Below are 17,922 nucleotides of genomic sequence, written 5' to 3' on the forward strand. Positions count from 1 at the left end.
GAGATAGTGATGATACATGTCCTTTTCGAGACATCGTAGTAGAGACCAAACAAAGATTTCTGAAAAGAGTTTTTGAAATATGTAAACATTTTATGCAACTTCAGTATCCTTTGCTTTTTCCATATGGAGATGATGGTTTCCATCTTAATATATCTTTGCAAAATCAGAAGCACAAAGTGCATGAAGAGCCAACTAATGATCAGCATCCAGACGAGACTCATCGTAGAACTATTGTGACGATGCGCGAGTTCTACGCATATAAGTTAATGATACTTCAGGCGAAGGTAATCATATTAATTCCTGCATTTCTTCCAAGGATATCGTAAAAACTCCTTATTATTTTAATATTTAATCTACACTATTCTGGGAACCACTGCCAAAATAAAACTAAATATTTTAGTTAGCTGTTACCAATCTATTTCAATATTAACCATATTTACCAACAATTATAACGTACTTTTATTAATTCATGTGATAATCACATATATCAGCAATTTATTAACTAACCGGTATTGATTATCACATGAATGAATCTTCATCTTGGCGGACAACTATGGCAGCAGTTTGTAGTGGATGCTTTTGCTGTAGTTGAACAATATAGGTTGGACTGGATTTGAGGCCATCAGAATATTATACGATCCGATTTGTATAGATCTATTCGTGACTCCATTACAAAAGGTGATACAAATCTTGCCACAAAAGGCAAGAATGTAATTCTTCCAGCAACTCACACTGGTTCGCAAAGATACATGAATCAATATTTTAAAGATTCACTAGCTATTTGTCGCACCATTGGGCATCCATTTCTTTTTGAAATAATGACAATTATAACAACATTTTTCACATATTTTACTAAAATAACAATTTCAGTACTCTTGGCCATTTATACCAACTAACCACGCTGACTTGAAACACGTAGTTGTTATTTGACCCGAACCCCTTATAACCCAATTCTAAAATATAAATTGATGACAACAACACTCTTTGATTTCTCTTTCTCTGTCACTTTCCCTAATTATAATCCTCCTCCTTCTTCCATATTATAGTGAAAATATTACAATTTCAACCTGCAACTAGCTAATTTTGACAAGTGAATCTATCCACGATTGATATTCTCCAACATCATGCATATCCGAGTTGATTATGATGTATGTATTCTTACTTTTTTAGGGTTTTAGAGTAATTTTCTAGAATAGTTATATATACATGCCTATAAAACTCTTTATATGTTAATTTATGTTTAATTGACTAATTTGGAGTGATGTTCGTTACTTTTGATATTTAATTTATGCTTAAAAACTTGTGTGTTTTCTCAGCTTCTTTGGTTAAATTGCTTTAACTCTTTAATTCACTCAATGTTTTTTGATTAGTTAATCATTTCTGCACATTTATATTGTGTTTTGACAATTTGGTTATCATGTATACTCTCTTCACATGATATAACAGAATTGTGCTTAGTTATGGCATAGAGGACCGTTTAGCTCTGGCCTAGATAATTTAGTCAGATTTCTATAAAAGGTTGTTGTTAAGGTTTTCATTTAGTTACAAAGTTATTGACAACATATAGTGAATATTTAGGCCTTTCTTAGAACACTATTGTTATATGGTCAACTTAGAAAATGCTTATTATTTCAGATACACCCTAATACATTGAACATTTCACCTATTTGTTATAAATATATGAAGACTTTTAAATAGTTCTTTTTTTGTGCCATTTGATGGATTGGGTATTTTTAATAGGTTTCGGATGACACAAACTCTGACTTCGAGTTAAAACCAGGACCAAGAGATCAATCCGTATTGTATTTATAAGCTGAACATAGATCCACTCATGTTTGGAATGCTGGTGGGGATACCCAGAGATCTCGAGTTCGTACCAAATTGGCTGCTTTACATCCGAGAATGGTTCCGATTCTTAGAGATTTAAGGTTTGATGGGGTTGCAAGACTTGCGGGTATTATCATTGATCGGGGTCTAATTACTGCTTTGGTTGAACGTTGGAGGCCTGAAACACATACATTTCATCTACCTACTGGAGAGTGCACGATTACCCTACAAGATGTTAGCATTCTTCTTGGCTTGCGGATTGATGGAAACGCAGTTACTGGTCACACACATTCTGAAGGTGGTTGGAGTGACCTTGTCAAAAATATGTTTGGAGCAACACCTGGAGAACAGAATTTAAAAGGTGCTAGGTTAAAGTTGACATGGCTTCATTCTCTGACTAAAGTTCTTACGAATGATGCTGATGAGAATGAACTCCTTAGATACACTAGAGCATATATATTGCAGTTGCTTGGTGGTATACTCTTCACTGACCATCAGGGATGTCAAGTTCATTGTATGTTTCTTCCACTACTTGAGGATCTTAGCTCGTGCCAAAAATTAGCATGGGGTGCGGGTGTCCTTGCATTCTTATACAGGGAGTTATGCAAGTCTAGCAAGATAGGCAAAGAGGAAATTACTGGATGCCTGTTGTTACTTCAATTGTGGGCATGGACGCGGCTTCCTACTTTTGCCCCTATTCCGAGTGGTCAAGTTACTCTTTTTTAAAATACATTAAAAATTTAATCAGTCAAGTTACTCTTTTTTAAAAAGTGTATCTATCCTTCAGCAAACAAGTAGATACCCTGACTGAGTAAGCATATTTTAGATTACCCCAACCAAGAAAGCGTAACTATTCTTTAGAAAATTAAAATAAAAAATAGTGAACTAGATACCCTGACTGAGAAAGCGTACTCCATATTACCCATATTCAGATAGCGTATTTTACCTTTACGGAAATTAAATAAAAAATTGTTAGCCCAAATACCCATACTGAATGAGCGTATCTAGCATTTAGAAACTACAAATTAAAAAATCAAAGTAGATACCCTAACTGAGATAGCGTACTCCTGATTACCCAGACACAACTAGCGTATTTTTTCTTTACATAAATTAAATAAAAAAAATTCAGCCCAAATACCCATACTGAATGAGCGTATTTCCTACTACCCCTTCTCAGAAAGCGTAGTTGGTCGTTATTTTCTATTACCCATTCTTGGAAAGCGTAGTCAGTCGGTATTTTTGACCGCCTCTTTAAGATTTCGTTAATCCTGTCAGCAGAGTTGTTATTTTTGTTATTTTTGGCCTTTAGCCTTTCTTTTTTTAACAATGACATGCAATACTCAGTGGCCTGAGATGGAGTACTTTCCTGGTGTGGATGTGTCAGACAAACCCGATGTTATCGCAAGAATGTTCAAGTTAAAACTTGACCAACTATTGGAGCTAATAAAGAAAAAGAATTACTTTGGCAAATGCATTGGAGGTATCCTATGAATTTTTAATTGTAGTGTTTATTTACTTTAAATATTTTGATGGATATTGAAATGCAAGTTTAAACCATTTTACTTTATTTTTATGCAGTTATGCATGTGATTGAAATTCAGAAACGCGATCTTCCCCATTGTCACATGCTCATATGGTTGCACCCGAGAGAGCGTCTACAAAATGTAGAACACATTGATAAGTTAATTTCCGCAGAAATTCCTGATTTTAACTTTGATCCTGTTGATTACAATCTGTTGCTTACAATCTGGTTCATACTCCTATGATCCATGGTCCTTGCGGCAAAGATTATTCATACTCACCATGTATGATTAAAGGAAAATATGGTCGCCATTTTCCTAAAAAGTAAGAACCTTTATAAATCTTATTATTTTTAATTCGTTTAATTAATGTAACTGAATATATTTAATTCTTTTCCAGTATTCTATAATGTAACTTAATGTAATTTAATGGTGTTTATCTTATTTCGATTATAAATAACGTGTTTTAAATTATTTTATAGGTATAACGCACACACATATTTTGACGACTGTGAGTTTCCTGTATATCGGATACGGCGTTTTGAATTGTGTGTAAAGAAGAAAAGTGTGCTTCTGGATAACCAATATGTGGTACTTTACAACAAGGATTTATTAGTCAGTTTTCACTGTCATATAAACTTAGAAGTTTGTAATAGCTCCAGATCTTTGAAGTACCTTTTCAAATATTGCTTGAAAGGTCATGACATAACTACTATGATTTTGAGGAAAAAATAGCAAGGCAGCGAAACAAGTTCTTCATCTTCCGTACCTAAGCAAACTGATGAAATTAAAAAAAATTAGATGGACGTTACATTTGTGCTTCTGAGGCTGCTTGGCGTCTACTTGGGTTTGACATCCATAATCATTTTCCGGCTGTAGTGCGCATGCCAGTTTATTTAGAAGGTGAGAAAAATGTGTCATTTTAATAACATGATAATTTGAAAGCAGTAGCTGATAAAGCTATGAAGAGATTTAGTAAACTTGAAGGATGGTTTGAAGCAAATAAAAATATACCACATGCAAGGGAGTTCACGTACCATCAGTTTCCGCAAAATTTCACATGAAAGGGAAATGAGTGTAGGTGGAAGATTCGCGAGCGTGGCACTGTATTTGGTCGTTTATCTGATGTTCATGCATCTTCCGGTGAAACTTTTTTATTGTGAATGATATTGATGCATAAAAAAGGAGCCACTTCGTTTAGAAACCTGAAAACTGTAAATGGTATTATGTATAATACATATAAGAGGCATGTGATCCTCTTGGTCTTCTCAAGGACGATAGACAATGGCACATTGTCATGTCTGAAAATGCCATCAATGCTATGCCACTTCAGTTGAGGCAATTGTTTGTTTTCATACTGTCCAACAATCAAGTTGCTGATCCTCTAAAGCTATGGCAACAACATTGGCAATCAATGGCAGATGATGTGATGTACTCTATGCGTAAATCAACTGGTAATATGAATCTGCAACTCAGTGAGTCAGATATCCAGAACATAACATTAGCAGGTTAGTGTTCTTATTAATAGTGATATGTTGGCAAGTTTTATACACTTACACATGTGTTTGCTTTTTCAGTCTGAGATGTCCTTGATTTCATTTATTAAACTGCTAAAAAACTCAATAACTACTTACACTATACTAATATTCTTATTCACACATGTCCACATCTTCAATATTTTATTTGCATAGTTGTTTCACTAATTCCCTCTTAAAAAATTCGAATTTGTTAATACAAGATAGATTTTTTTTTCTCTATTTTTAATATATATTATACAACGTCAATTCTATCAAAATATGATAGCATCACAGCCGTTACACCTCTTTGATTTAGGCTTAGGATTAGATACACCTTTATGTCTAATAATGGGCTAAATGCACATTTCCATGATATTCATGGAGTAAATCGCCTTCTCCATTAGAGTTTTTACGTGTCACTAAAAGTATCTACACATATAATTGTATTTATGCATTATCTATGATATTTTACATGGAAACTAAGGACAATTTGCTAATTTAATACAAAATTTTGAAGCACTTTTAAGAACAGATTTCTGCAGCCTATACCTCCATATTTCAGCATCAAATTTTGCATTTTATTGCACCAGTTTTTGCAGTTTTCGCTGCATTTTTTCTGCAGATTTATGTTGCATTTTTCTGCAGAATTATGCTGCATTTTTTGAGCAGATTTTAGCAATAAATTTTGCATCCTACTTAACAGTATCGTTTTTATGCTGTTGATGCATATGACTCTGATGTTGCAACTTCTTCTATATCTACAAACTCGGGACTAATGAAATCTCTAATTTGGAGATGTATGACTTACCTTTTTTATCGCAATTAGTGATTTATTGTGTACCATATACTTTGTAAAGTCTTTTTTAGTATTCAACATTTATGATTGTATTTCTATATTCTTATTTTCTCAGACTGATTTGGTCGAAATACCCGACTCTGGATTTACTCAAAGCTCTGCTAAGTCAACCAGTAAGAAGATAAAAGTGGTAAGTTTTTGGCCTTCTTATAAACGTTTATGAGTGTATAATAAATTTCCAGATTGTTGTTATACATCTCTCTTTTGATGTTGTTGTAACTATTTTCATATATGTTTTTGTCATGCAGGAAAAGTAGATGGCACCTGTCCCCTTGGTTTTGGGATTTGCATAGCTGGGGAAGCAGAGACCAAGAACGACATATGCATTATTTCGTTCTTTTAGTCATATCACATGATTTGAAATATTATGTTTCCAGCTTTTTTAGATTCATAATTTCCCAATTTACGTTGTTGCATTGATACTTTTGACTTTCAGATGCTTTAATTATATTTTATCAAGTATAATGGCATTGCATTATTAAATTTCTGATTGTTTGTAATACTATACTTTAGAATTTTGTTAAAGTGTGTTCGTTCATGGATTTTGGAAGAAATACTTGATGTTATTCTTTTACTTTTTTAAACAAGTAATTTGATTATCATGTTTACATCAAATTTGGAGTATGTAGAATACAAGCACAAAAATAAAAACTAAATTGTATCCCTTTTTTCTTGAGTTGTATATGTAAAGTGATGACATATATAATAGCCAATTAATTTTACTTTTAACCGTTAAAAAGTTCATATATAAATATATATAGTGGGGTTTAAAAATGAGATTCCATGGTACAAAATAGATAGAGATTAAAATATAGTTAGTGATGGATAGTGAAGTAAAAAAAACAAAATTACTATACAAGCACCATATGTAGTAAGGGTATCTTTGATGACTGTTAAGAAATGGCAAATAATTTGCTTAGATGATAAGTTTTTTTTGGTGAACAATTCATATATTACAATGATCTCAAATCAATCTGCACCGTATATGTGAGCGCTGTTTTTAAAAAATTTCAACTGTTGATGATGAATACATAGATGATGAATACATAACATTAAATCAGGTATAGTACTGATTCTAAATATGTCCTTTGTATTATACTTTATACTCGGTGCAGTGTTCCTAAGATGACCAAATCGAATGATTGATAAAGCAGTACATTCCAAATATCACACTATGGAAGGAGCAGTATAAATATAATTCAAAACTGATTTCATCAATACGTAAACACAATTCAAAAGTCATTAATACGAATAGTCTTCATAATTTTAGTCAAGTGGCGTACAAACTGTCATAAGTCATAACAAAAGAGATTACATCATCCTGCTTCTTAATTAATATGAAATAAAATGTCTTATTTTCGCATAAATTTTTAGATTGGCATTCTAGAATTCTCAAAATACATAGTTGACCATCCAACTATAAACTCTTCTGACTTCCATTCTTCAGTTTCTTTAGTCATAATAAACACCCCTTATAAAGATTCTTACTTCAAACCAGTCATCCCTATAGTAGAAATTTTGAAATGTGCTGTACATTTTAACGCAATAGTACCTCATGAACAAACCCAATGCATTAATTAGGCTCATTTTAGGATTATATTAGCCTTCCAAATCGCACGGTCACACATTATAAATATTTCTGATGGAATTTGGCTTTCAAAATCCCAAGTGAACGAGGGAGGAACTATCTGTAACATGTATACAGAATGTTGTCAATTAAAACATTGATGTGCACAAACTACCAATTTTTTTTATTGCAGGTAAAAAATAAATAATCTTACAAATGTCCAAACATATGAGATGCATTGAATAGCAGAAAGCTTCCCATTTTTCTCATACGACCTCTTTTGATAACTTACCATTTTCTGTTGAACATATTTCGTGCCTACAATATAGTTTCTGGTTAGTTATCAAAGAACTATTTATTTTTTGATAATTTATTAAGAATAAGCGAATGATATTACATTTCCTGGTCATTAACACTACAATCACATATCATTCACAGTGACTCTTATACTTCAAGATTAGCTATCTTAAACTTCAATTCTCAATGTATTACAAGAGGAACAATGGAAAAAATTATAATAAAAAATAAATGAATATCAAAACTGAAGATTATGTTTAAAATTAGTTATTAATCATCATAAGAGTTTTTAATCAGTCAACGGGTAACACATTATTGTTATACCACCCCCAACACCCAAACCCCCCATTTCCGTATCCCGAAAAAGAAAAAAGAAAAGATAAAAATTACCAATATAATTGCAGAACTGATATTCGTGAAAGAAGCTTCAAAATAAAAGAGCACTTAATGACCTAACAAGTCCCCAGTATATGCCTAATATATCAGTTAGTTTAAAGAGTTAGCAGTAGTCTCCCTTATGGATTAAGAACTCGAGAAGAGTAACCTAGATATCTTGATGAAACTACGAGAAAGTGACCGAACCAATTTAAAAACCAAATGTTTATTTAAGCTTTCATTTTTTCTGTTAATCCTCCATAATATTTAAAAATCAAATAAAAACTTATAACTTTATACAAATATAAAATGAGTTTCCTTCTCATTTTATCAAACTACTGATATTTCATGCCACAATCTATAACTACAAACGATCACTGTGGCATTTTAACTTTCTTTTCATATTATAGCAAAACTCAAGAATTCATTTTCGTAGACAAGTATCTTTAGAAATATAAAAAGCAAATCAATTATACTACAAATAAGGCCATCACTATATTATATCATATTCACCTCATTATAACAAATGATATGAAGAAACACAAAGAATTAATAAACATACAGGTTTTGTGGGCTCCATCCGAATGCTTCAATGCTTGACCCGTAGCTTTACTAACCATAGAAAAAACAGAAAATTCATATTCATCTTTAACCTCTGTTCTCTAACTTGCATCTTTCACTCATTGCTACAATGAAAGAAGACACGAAATATCTTTGTAAGTCATGTATTTTGAACTTCATGCTTCATATTGTTAAATATATGATCCTATTGGGGCCTTCCTCTAACACCTTAAGGTTTTAGATGAGCTGATTACTCAACATGGTATCAGAGCTTAGGCTAGCGGGAGGACTAAGGTTCGATTTCTAGCCATCCCCAATATTCTCACAATTTATTATGGACACTAAAGGCAATTATGCTCCAAAGATGGACGCCGGTGTTCCACTCTTCGACCCATAAATGGGCTTTCGAGTGAGGGGGAGTGTTAAATATATGATCCTATTGGGGCCTTCCTCTCATAGCTTAAGGTTTTAGATGAGCTGGTTACTCAACACATATTATTTAGACACGAATCGTATATATGATGACACGGTGATAGAATTTTGCACAATAATTACTACATTTTCCTTGACAAGTCCTTCAAATTCAAGTATATTTTAAGTCTTAAAATAATTTTATATTTAGTTTAGAATTTAAAAAAAACTGCATCAAGTCCTAACATAAAAAAGGTTAGCTCAATACATATTGCTAAGTGCATTATGTACGGTAAACCCAATTAGTTTCTTACATACATAAACTAAATGTACCATTATATGTTAAAGAACCACAGTAAATCAACTATACATTCATATTTGCATGCCACATCAATAAAAAAATTAAAAGAGACACATTTTAGTTAATTCACAATATATATATATATATATAATCTTTTACAGAGTTTGTGGTTCAAAAACTAACCTCCATTGATAGATAGGTACAAATTCATTAATTCGTGAATGACGTTTTCTCTGCCTCCGGATTTAGTTATATCATTAGAAACCTAATATGGTAATGGTTTGATAAAGGAGTGTTTGGATTGAACCTAATTATATTCACCCACTAATACATATATATTGTTACTTCCGAGATTTTTGCAATATTAACTTTTATGATGGATAGTTAGATGTAATATGGTTGCAACAAATATATAAATATTGAAAAATATAGTGATGTGAAATTGAATTACAGCTATATATATAGGTAGAATATCTAATCCGGTTTTATCTACTGTTATACCATTATATCATATCTAATCATTTAAATAGTAATAAAATAATATAATATTTTATATTTAAGATTTGTTTTTTGTTGTATTTTGGATTTTACATAATATTTTTCAGAATTATAGAATATACAGTTGCACATGTAGTTATTACAGCGTTAGTACTGTTTCTATATTAATTTTTATATTTATTTTATACACAAAATTTTCAAAATGAAAATACTTAATTAATTTGAATGCAGAATTTTTACTAAAAATTACCGTGTGCGAAGCACGGGCTATATTACTAGTTTTATAGTAACTAGTTTTACAATCGCACGGGTCTTTATTAATATTTTTATAATATTTAAAATTATAATAATTTTTTTTGATCATTATCTTATTTGTATATTAATAAATAATAATATAAATATTTGTTGTTGGTAGAATTCGAACATGAATGTTGTTTATAAATAATAATATAAATATTTGCTATTGGTGGGATTCGAACTTGGATTATTTATAAATAATAATATAAATATTTGCTATTGGTGGGATTCGAACATGTGAGTTTTAGTACTGTATAAATAATAATATAAATATTGTGGTTGGTGAGGTTCGAATTTAGGAGTTTTGGTAGTGTATAAATAATAATATAAATATTTGTTTTTGGCGGGATTCGAACCTGGAGCTTGAGTATTGTATATTCTTTTAATATTTGAGTCCAACGGTCGTAAACACTTGATTAAAAAGATCCGACAATTATAAACGGGATAACCAAACCAACCAAAAAAATACATACCAAATTCATTGTACTAGTACTAGTATATATAGTACAGATTTCTCGAGTAAAAAGTAAAAACAGTGTACTCGAATATCTGCACGAACTGGGTCTTTCTGAAAAGTAATGAGTGTGTCTATTTTTGAGACCATCCACAACGCGGTCCCGGTTGATGTATTGGGACACGCGAAGTGGGTCTCTTCCCTCAAGTGGGACTCCAGTACCACTGTATGGCTGCATATGAAATGGGAGAGTCCCACGGCGGTGGGCTCGTCCCGATTACTTTCTTTTTTGTTTTTTAATCTGACTCAACAGCAGTTTTATGACAAAAGTGATTGAAATGTAAGATTCACTTATTTTATTTTATGGCCGTTGCTATCAACGTTAATATTTGTAACGTAAACTGATTAACGGTAATATTTTTCTACTATAAATACATAATTCTCACACCCTATTTTTCATAATCTTTACTTCTAGCTTCAAAAAATATTCAATTTTTTTAGCCAAAAAAATGAATCCAAATAATCCCCCATCTTCAAATTCTCAAAATTCAAACCCTCAATTTCCATATACATATCCAAATCCTTATTTTCCCAACACACAAAATATTAATTTTAATTCTCAACCTCCAAATTCTCAATACCAATTTTCAAATTCTCAAAATTCTCAATTTCCGTTTCCATATCCTCAAAATTCTCCATATCAATATCCATTTCCACCATTTTTAAATCCACAATTTGAAACCCAACAAGCACCTACCAATATCCAAAATTCACCACATTCGCAAGTGCCAGCCTTTGGTAACACAAATATTATTGATTTAAATGATGATTGCGAGGAAACTGAAGATGTACGAGAAACACTTGGTCAGTGGAAGTGGGTTGAAGATAAACTCTTAATAAGTGCATGGTTGAATGTATTTATTGATCCATTCACTCAAAAATGCTTGAGAAGATTATGGCAAGAAACTAGTGTTTGTCTTCTTTCATTTGTAAACTAGCCGTTGGAAGCTAGTGTTTGTCTTCTTTCATTTGTAAACTAGCCGTTGGAAGCTAGTGTTTGTCTTGTTTCATTTGTAAACTAGCCGTTGGAAGCTAGTGTTTGTCTTGTTTCATTTGTGAACTAGCCGTTGGAATATATTCGTTTTAATCTTCTATATAAACTAGCAATACTTGCTCTTCCAATTCACTTTCATATGGATCAAACACCCACTCTTAAAAGTCTAACTGATGAATTCATTGAAGAGTTCTGCTTCGATGATACTGAAGACAATCGTCGTCTCGAACTCTTTCATCAATTATATGGACAGAGCTCAACATCCATGCCTCGAAGAAATATATACAGAGATCGTGAAGCAGGCCATCAACGTCTAGAGAAAGATTATTTTTCACCAAATCCTGTTTATCCTGAACAGATATTTCGACGACGATTTCGTATGGGAAGACATGTCTTTCTTCGTATTGTGGATGCTCTTTCAAATTTTGATCCATACTTTCAACAAAGAATCGATGCAGTGGGAAGAAAAGGTCTATCACCTTTACAAAAATGTACTGCAGCAATTCGTATGTTGGCATACGGAATATCTGCTGACGCTGTTGATGATTATGTTCGTATTGGAGAGACTACTGCAATCGAATGCTTGAAAAGATTTGTTTCTGGTGTAATTACGATATTTGAAGGTGAGTATCTACGAACACCAAACTCTAATGACGTACAACGTCTATTACAGATGGGTGAGGCTCGTGGCTTTCCTGGTATGATGGGTAGTATTGATTGCATGCACTGGCAATGGAAGAATTGTCCTAAAGCATGGAAGGGCATGTTCATGAATGGTCACAAAGGGGTTGCAACAATTGTACTGGAAGCGGTTGCTTCATCTGATCTATGGATATGGCATGCATTTTTCGGAGTTACTGGATCAAATAATGACATAAATGTTTTAGATCGATCACCAGTCTTTGATGAGGTGCTGCAAGGTCGTGCTCCTGAGGTAAACTATACAATCAATGGAAATAATTATAATACGGGATATTATTTAACGGATGGAATCTATCCCGAATGGACAACATTCGTTAAAACGATACCACGTCCACAAAATGAAAAGAGAAAATTATTTTCAAAATATCAAGAAAGTCAGAGAAAAGACGTCGAACGAGCATTTGGTGTGTTACAAGCCCGTTTCGCAATTGTACGTGGTCCAGCACGATTTTGGGACAAAGCAGATCTCGGAAGAATTATGAGAGCATGCATCATAATACATAATATGATTGTTGAAGACGAGAGGGACACATACGCTACTCAATTTGGTCCCTTACCAATTTATGATGATGCAACAAATGGCTTGTCGCAACCAAACTTAGGAGAAGAACCTTTTGTTCCGTATGAAACGTATATTCAAAACAGCATACAGATGCGTGATAAACGGGCACATCGTCAGCTACAAAATGACTTGGTTGAGCATATCTCGCAGTTTCACAATAACCGTTAAGTTTTTCAATATTGTAATGTTTAAATTTTAATATTTTCTCGTGTGCTAATTTCTATTTCATGTTTTTCTAATAATATGATGCATTTTAATTAAGGGACATGTTTTTATTTTAATAAATTTTTAATATTTTTATTCATTATAATTGATTAATATTAGATTTTTAATTTAAATAAATAAACTCTAGAATGTTTATGTTTGCTATACATTATAATAAGAATAGAAAACATAGTGGGAAGTGGGCTTCCACTGCATCAGATTGGCCATTTTTTTCACAGACCCGTTTGAGTGCTGACATGGCAAGAAATTGCAGGTGGGATAGTTTAAAATGGGACTAACATTGCACATCCTCTGAAGCCCTAGATAGATAATAACTCCCACCACTGTACAAGCGTGTGTCCATTAATTACACATGCTCTTTTGTTTCCCCTAGCTTCTTATCTTGACATTGCATCCTTATGATGATGAATTATTACACAATGTGTTTATCTCGCTTTACATTTAAAGTGTGTTAAATTTTGAAACTTTTTGGGTGGTCCTGGAGAGTGGTTTATAGACCTAAATTCTAGTTAGTTTTTGTAATGTGCTTGTTTTTTCTTAGTAAATGTGGAATATTTGAAATGGGTAAGTTCTTGGAGTGTGTTTTAGGGACTAAAGATTGCATCTTTATGTGTTTTTACTTGAATCTTGGTGGATATGTTACTTTTTTGCTCAAGAATTGAGGTTTTATGAAGTGGGGTTTTGTTGATTTTTAGAGTTTTAAAGCAAGAAAAGGATAAGGTTTTTCAGGGTATCAAACTGTAGATTCACATTTTTTGTGTAGGAACTAGTTTGAGTTTTGTACTGGGCTAGTTTGATAGCAACTAACTGGTGGTTTACTCTAAAATTAGGATTAGTTTTGGGTTTTCTCTTGGCATTTTTGTTGAATTGAGTGATAATACAATGTCTTCTATCAAGTTGGGGTCTAAAGCAAATGCATTTCAAAGAAAAGGCCAGGCTTGGTATGTTTTCTCATCTTTTGAACTTGTTCTTATTGATTACACTATTCATACTTTTGCTGCCTGTTACACTTAAAAATTTTATATGTACTCTGTGATCCTCATTTCATATCTGCTTCTCTGTGCAATGTTAGAGGTGAAGCAGGAGACTGAGTAATTAATATCAATTTTATATTTGACATCTTCACTTCCACCTGAAAATGTTGAACACTGGTTAATTAACTTGTTTTAATTTTTTGGTTTGTGAAAATAACCACAGGTTCTGCACAACTGGCCTTCCAAGTGATATCATTGTACAAGTTGATGGCATGTCATTTCATCTCCACAAGGTAAAATATATTATTTCATTTTAAAATGTTTCAGATTAGTGGTTTATCCTTACCTTATTGCTTGTAGTTTTTACCTTGCAAATGTTCAAAAAATCGCTAAGCGAGTCCGATTGGTGGAATGACCTTTTAACTGATGCTCCTTCTCAGAGATTAATTAGAATAATTGGATTTTGTTTAATGTTAATTATACATTTTAATGTAGTCCTATATTTGGTTGGTCAATAAGTTTTAAGTCTTTTATATTTAATGTCATAAAAGAAATACTACTTTAGTTGTTATCTTTTTCAGATTTAATTTATTTTTTACATACTATTTAAATTTATCACAGGCTTTTAGGAAAAGACTGGTCTATGTTAAATTTAAATTAATATAGTACCCCTTCTAGTATTTAGTAATACGATTAATAACCATTTCGAAGATTTTTAGAACACTGATCTGCATTCAATAGAAAAATTTCTATGTAAAATGATATGTGTTTTATATTTCAAGGATGCACTAAACATAACCATATTCATGAATGAAAGAGTAATCGAAGGTTTAGAGAATGAGGAGTTTTAAATAGAATGAATGCATAAAATATGATCCTTAAAAGTTTTCTTTTCTTTTTTAATGCAGTTTCCACTGCTTTCCAGAAGTGGGGTGATGGAAAAGTTAATTGCTGAAGCGTCTGGAGAAGAAGATGGATGTGTCATTAACCTTCCTGACATCCTTGGTGGAGCAAAAACTTTTGAACTTGTTGCTAAGTTCTGTTACAGAGTGAAATTTGAACTTAATGCAGCAAGTGTAGTCTACCTTCAAATCGCTGCTGAGCAACTCGAAATGACTGAAGATTATGGGGAAGGAAATCTAGTTTCGCAAACTGAAATTTTTTTAGACAAGGTAGTCTTGCAAAATTGGCAAGACTCGTTAAGAGCACTCCAAGAGTGTGATGGTGTTCTCTCCCATGCTGAAGAAGTGTTTTCTACTACCACACGTTTAATTGAATCGTTGGCAAATAAAGCAAGTACTGACCCGAATCTGTTTGGTTGGCCCGCTGCGGAAGATAGTAGGCCTTTGCAAAGTCCTGGTGGAAGTGTCCTGTGGAATGGGATAAAAACAGGGGCAAGGTTGAAAACAGCAAGTTCAGATTGGTGGTATGAAGAAATATCAAATTTACGTTTACCTCTGTACAAGAGGTTGATTTCTGCAATGGAGTCTCGTGGCATCAAGCAGGAGATAATAGTGGGCTCACTCACTTCTTATGCAAAGAAGTACCTGCCTGGCCTTAATCGGCGTCAGAGCACTGATGATTCTAACAGCCATATTGGATCAGTAAGTTCAGGATCTATACTATCTGATGAAGATCAAAAGCTTTTACTTGAGGAACTTGATCATTTATTACCCACGCAGAAGGGATTGATCTCAACCAAAATCCTCTTTGGCTTACTTCGAACAGCCATGATTCTTCGGGCCAGCCCCACTTGCATATCAAACTTGGAACGAAGAATAGGGATGCAGCTTGATCAGGCGACACTGGAAGATCTTTTGATGCCCAACTTTTCTTATACCATGGAGACGTTGTATAATGTTGAATGTGTGCACAGAATTCTTGAGCACTTCTTAGCGGAGAATCAAGTCACTGGTGGAGCGTCCCCAGGTTCAGTTGATGATGTTCACTTGATCGGTAGTCCATCATTGATGTCGATCACAACGGCAGCGAAGCTCATTGATGGATACCTGGCTGAGGTTGCCCCTGATAATAATTTGAAGCTTGCAAAATTTAAGTCTCTTGCTGCTGCAGTTCCTGATTATGCCAGACCTTTGGATGATGGTCTTTATCGGGCAATTGACATTTATCTGAAGGTAAAGTTTCTAATGGCTCTACTTTTAGGCTTTAGGTCATAAATATATATGTCTTGGGCTTTCATGCTACCCTGGACCTGGAACCTACCGTATATCAGAAGACTAGAAACCAGCAGCTACTTGACCAAAATAGTAGACAGATATAGAAGGGGTGGAAATTTCGGTTTTCATTCTGTGTTTCTAAACTTGTTCATATCATGCTGTTACAAAACTTACTGAAATGTGGTACAAGAAATGAATACAAAAGCTTAGGGGATTTATTTTTAATGAATGAGTATAACGAGTGATATTCAGATTAATCATTTTTTTTGTTATTTTCGGGTTTGTTTCTGACAATGTCAATACTCGGGGCCTGAGTCGTGTGAGACATTTAATCCCAAGTATGTGTGCACAAATTCATCAAGTGTTTTTCAATGTTTCAGAACCATGGCATTCATTGACAATAGTAGCTTCAACTTAGATCATCTGGTTTGATGGGGGTATGTCTTGCAAAATATTTTTAGTGGCCAATTTCATGACACTCATTTTTATTTTCACCAAGTAACTACAGTCTACCTTTTCATTTGGAAAATCACTCATTTGGAACAAATGTCGGCCTTTTCATTCTGAGTACTACTCATTAAGAACAAAGAAGTGGACTAAAGTTTAATAGCTTTAAAAATTGACAAGTAATTAGGTAATAATATGTTCTATCTGCTTACATTGGACAAGTCTGGAACTCTACATGGTAGTGTCAAATAGTTACTCTGTGGATTAACAGATAACTAATAAAATTCTCCAACAAATGAAATTTAATCACGAATGAGGTGCATATTGTGCATGCAGCGGCTACTGTCTTGTTTGTTCTCGACTCACCCAGTTTGTCATTGTTTTCAAACTGCAGTCACACTCATGGTTGGCAGATGCCGATAAAGAAAACTTGTGCATGCTTATTGACTGCCAGAAACTTTCCTTGGAAGCTTGCACTCATGCTGCCCTGAATGAGAGGTTGCCACTAAGAATCATAGTCCAAGTCCTCTTCTTTGAGCAACTCCAACTTAGGACTTCGGTAGCCGGTAGCTTTCTCGTCTCAAACAATATTGATGGGTCCCCACAGATAGTAAGTGATCTGCTTGCATCTAGTGACGGAGGTTGGGACACAGCTGTGAGAGAGAATCAAGTGCTAAAACTGGGAATGGACAGTATGAGGATGCATGTTTCCGAGCTTGAGAAAGAGTGTTCGAATATGAGGCACGAGATTGCGAAATTAGGCATGGGTAAGGGAACTAGCACCTGGGGAAGCATATCAAAGAAGTTGGGCTTCACGATGAAGTCTCAGATGTGCAGTGCTAAGGAGGGTGCTATTAGCAAACAGAAGCATGAAGGGGGGAAGTTTGACAAGACCGAAGACAAGTTTGGGAAGTACAACAAAACCAATCATTATTAGATGGATAAATATTCATTATTCACATTTTGTTTTTAATCTTGTATGATGAAAGTTGCATGCCAATCATATTTGACAACAAATGATGGCCATATAGTTCCTGATATTTGCAATTTAAAACTTTTTATGATTCACGTACTGTTTAAATTTATCCTCGCACTCTATTGTGTTTTTGTAAGTTTGAAAACTTATAATATATGTTATTAAAAAGAAAAAATTAATATAAACTGTTACATCCATGGTTGTAAAAATCGGTAATCGGTACCGATCGATTTAGTTATCGATTACCCTAATCGGAAAATCGGGGATTAATCGGAACAAAAATCGGATATATTTAAATATTTTAATAATATTTAATATATTTAC

The 17,922-nt window shown here is 33.4% G+C and overlaps 1 protein-coding gene and 1 long non-coding RNA gene across 3 annotated transcripts; both read left to right on the plus strand.

Moving 5' to 3' along the window:
• The first annotated feature begins 988 nt into the window (after positions 1-988).
• LOC141667634 (uncharacterized) lies at positions 989-6,185 on the plus strand. Of its 2 annotated transcripts, XR_012552705.1 has the most exons (7): positions 989-1,148; positions 1,741-3,307; positions 3,406-3,672; positions 3,830-3,938; positions 4,045-4,855; positions 5,776-5,850; positions 5,969-6,185. It is a non-coding gene; the product is annotated as an uncharacterized LOC141667634 (long non-coding RNA). The 2 variants fall into 2 exon arrangements; XR_012552704.1 differs by having other exon boundaries at positions 3,830-4,855.
• A 7,117-nt stretch (positions 6,186-13,302) lies between these two features.
• Positions 13,303-17,715, plus strand: LOC141667469 (BTB/POZ domain-containing protein At1g30440-like). The gene is made up of 4 exons (XM_074473976.1): positions 13,303-13,965; positions 14,222-14,291; positions 14,907-16,133; positions 17,017-17,715. The coding sequence occupies exons 1-4, from the start codon at positions 13,907-13,909 to the stop codon at positions 17,557-17,559; spliced, it is 1,899 nt and encodes a 632-aa protein (XP_074330077.1). The 5' UTR covers positions 13,303-13,906; the 3' UTR covers positions 17,560-17,715.
• The last annotated feature ends 207 nt before the right edge of the window (positions 17,716-17,922 follow it).

The sequence above is a fragment of the Apium graveolens genome, chromosome 6 (genome assembly GCF_009905375.1).
Source record: "Apium graveolens cultivar Ventura chromosome 6, ASM990537v1, whole genome shotgun sequence".
Classification (NCBI taxonomy): domain Eukaryota; kingdom Viridiplantae; phylum Streptophyta; class Magnoliopsida; order Apiales; family Apiaceae; genus Apium; species Apium graveolens.